The sequence below is a fragment of the Schistosoma mansoni genome, chromosome 2 (genome assembly GCF_000237925.1).
Source record: "Schistosoma mansoni strain Puerto Rico chromosome 2, complete genome".
NCBI classification, from domain to species: Eukaryota; Metazoa; Platyhelminthes; class Trematoda; order Strigeidida; family Schistosomatidae; genus Schistosoma; species Schistosoma mansoni.
The window spans coordinates 33147877-33151051 of NC_031496.1; the positions used below are offsets into that span (position 1 = coordinate 33147877).

Here is a 3175-nt window from a genome sequence, read left to right on the forward strand (position 1 = left end):
CATATTGATTCTGATCATGAATCTTATAATTTCAACTGAGATCATGAATCAATCAATGTAAGGCAACCATGGAAAACCTCGAAGCACTGGACGGCTGTTTCGTCCTGTTGTGGGAATATTCAGCAGTGTGCATCCACGATCCCGCACTCGTGAGATTCGAACCCAGGATCCACCAGTCTCGCGCCAGAGCACTCAACTGATAGACCACTGAGCCGGCATCCTATTGTGGTAATATCTAACTTCAACCAATCCACGATGTTTGATCAACCGTTCACCACAATAGGACGAATAGGCCGTCCAGTGCTTCCAGGTTTTCCTTGGTGGTCTAGCTTCGATTGACTCACGCTTTCAATTATGATAATAAACTTGAATAAGTAAATCTACAACAACAAATGACATTATTAATCAAATCGATACTGAAAATCAGAAAAGTTATCAATGGTTCTTTGTAATACATTTGTGATACTATGAACAATCTCACCATATCAGCTAAAACATAATCTCATCTTGAGCATGGATCCTACCTGGGGATTCAATGTCAATTCAACTAGATGCAATTTTATTCATGATAGTCTCATTTATTCTATGCTGAACATAAAATTTCAATTAGTTACTGTTATATCCCGACTAGAGTTATGAATGGTAACTTTTGAGGACTATTCATGGACCAATACCATACGTATGTTTCCTACTGTATAATTGTGAAGTAACTCAACTATTCATATTCATGATCCTCTTATTATAAGCTTTGTTTTTTAGGACTGCAACTGATCAGTCTCTTATTGGCATATGTGCATCTTGTGTAGATTGCCTCAATATTAATTTAAGCCCCAAGCTTTATAAACAAGTTGGATGGTTGCTAGCAGTGGAATCCAAGACGCGTGTTTCGTCCTATTTTGGAATCATCAGATAGATGTACCTATATCTCAGAGTTAATGTTCATTCTGGTACGCTGACCCAATAGCGTTCACTTCAAACGCCATCGAGTTATCCACTGAGTCCTGATAGTCAATTGCCTGTACAATAGGGTGAAGTTTAAATTCACTTGGTATTGTTTACTTGTATCTTCTTACTGTTGTTTAGGGTTGCAATCGATCAGGAATATATGCATACTGACATTCAGGTACATCCAAATGACGAGTTTCAAACAAAACGAAACACGAGTCTTGGATTCCACTGCTAGTCATCATCCATCTTTGCAAATATTCAATAGTTTTTGATTACTACCGGTTATTTAGCTGACTTCACTAAAAATTTATATTATTTCAAATCATAACATAATTTGTGTTGTTCCTTTATTCTTCATCACTTTGCGTTCAAGAAGAATGAAAAGTCAGATTTATTCCTCACTATTCAAATGATTGAAAAGCAGAATGAAGAGTAGTTTAAACAAAATATCATGAATCCATTTTATTATGTTGGTTTTTCATCATCAGCATTGTACGTCCGTAGAGCAGAAAGTTATTAGTTAAGTGATCCTGGATCCCACTGCTAGCCACTATCCATCTTTGATTAGCATGCTTGTGAAATAAGGCTATATCAAGGCAATACACACAGTATGCAGATATGCCAATTACAGACTGACCAGTTGTAGTCCTAAACATCAATGGGAAGATCCAAACAAGTAATACTAAATGAATTCAAACTTCACCCCAAGCAAGTGGCTATCAAGACTCAGTAGCCGAGTGAAGAACGCGACGGCGTTTGAAGCAAACGGTACTTGGTTCGAGTCCCAGAGTAAAAATCAACTCTGAGATGTAGATATATCCAGCTGACAAGTCCCAAATAGAGCGAAACGCGCGTTCTTCATTCCGCTGCTAGCCACTATCCATCTCTGCTTACAATGCTTGTGGATTAAGGCTATATCGAGGCAATACACACAGTATGCACATATGCCAATTACAGACTGACCAGTTGCAGTACTAAAACATCAATGGGAAGATTCAAACAAATAATACTAAGTAAATCTCCCTACTATTATCATTGATAACACTAAATTCATTTTGTAGCGATCATATATACTTATAATATTCTATTCAGTCTACTTCAAATTTACTTAGATCCTCACTACATTACACCCATATATGCTTATGTTGTTTCTATAACCAGGTGCTCTAGACTGCTCATACGGGTTTCGTGTATCATTACTCTGATCGATAATTGACTCCTCTCTGATTGGTGGGAATCATCATGTCATACATTAAACAGCGCACGCACGCAAAAGATATAACAGAAATAATACAAGTTTTAATCAGCTGATTGTATAAACCATAAGGTCGAATCCTTGTTGCTCTGCTCAAACAGTTACCTGTCAAACGAAAGTTATCTGTGACTGATCAATAAGTGAAAATAGTCATCCTAAAATACACATACACACAATACAAGAGAGTATATCTCAGATGTAAAATCCTTTTCATTTCCATTCGACTATGAATTCATTTGACTGTTTTATAAACTCTCATTCTTCTATGATCCAATTCTTGATTGGTGATCAGTTGATTTAGTCAACTGTATCATGGGATCAAATATAATGAACTATTGATTTCATTATTCTTAAGTTGAGTCTATTCCTTATTTATTTAGTATATAACTCCTAGTAACTCTTCTTGTAGCTCCTCCGAGGGCTACTGTCGGTCACAAGCCTGTATAAAGAAGGAGAATTGGGCATAGGGTTAACCAACCCATCCCGTAGAAAACTAACTCATTTAAAACTTACCTCACAACTTGGTGATAATTCACGTTCATTTGATTTAGCAGGATTTGGACAATCACATATTTCAACTGGTGCTCTTTGAATTGTCTCTTAAAAGTTTCATTATCCTTTAGTTCTTGTTATCTTGAATGCTTTCAGTTTCCTTAACTTCCCTTCATTTTAATCTTCTCAATCGTCTGCTCTCAGACATTCCACTCCCGACTGGTGTAACATACTACATATATCTGTACACGTGAGCAGCATAGTTCGTATTTTTCTACTGTAAGGCTGCGAAACGCGGTCATTAAGAGTAGAAGATACACGTAAGTTACTAGTACTTGATCACAGATGTCTTAGAAACATTGTTCGCATCTAATGGGATCACCGGGTAAATAACAATGAGGTTAGATACAGGGTATTAGAGAATGATGGTAAATTAGTTGATGAGGTTGTAAAACTACATCGACCGAGATGGTTGGGCCA

The 3175-nt window shown here is 36.9% G+C and overlaps 1 protein-coding gene across 1 annotated transcript in view; it reads right to left on the reverse strand.

Annotated features, from left to right (window-relative positions):
* Positions 1 to 3175, reverse strand: part of Smp_146950 (hypothetical protein) — a gene marked incomplete at both ends in the record, with an annotated part of 126748 nt that overhangs the window by 47373 nt on the left and 76200 nt on the right. The window contains one exon of the mRNA XM_018796423.1: positions 2902 to 2914. Coding sequence (XP_018650637.1) covers positions 2902 to 2914 — 13 coding nt within the window. The remainder of the gene's footprint in view (positions 1 to 2901; positions 2915 to 3175) is intronic.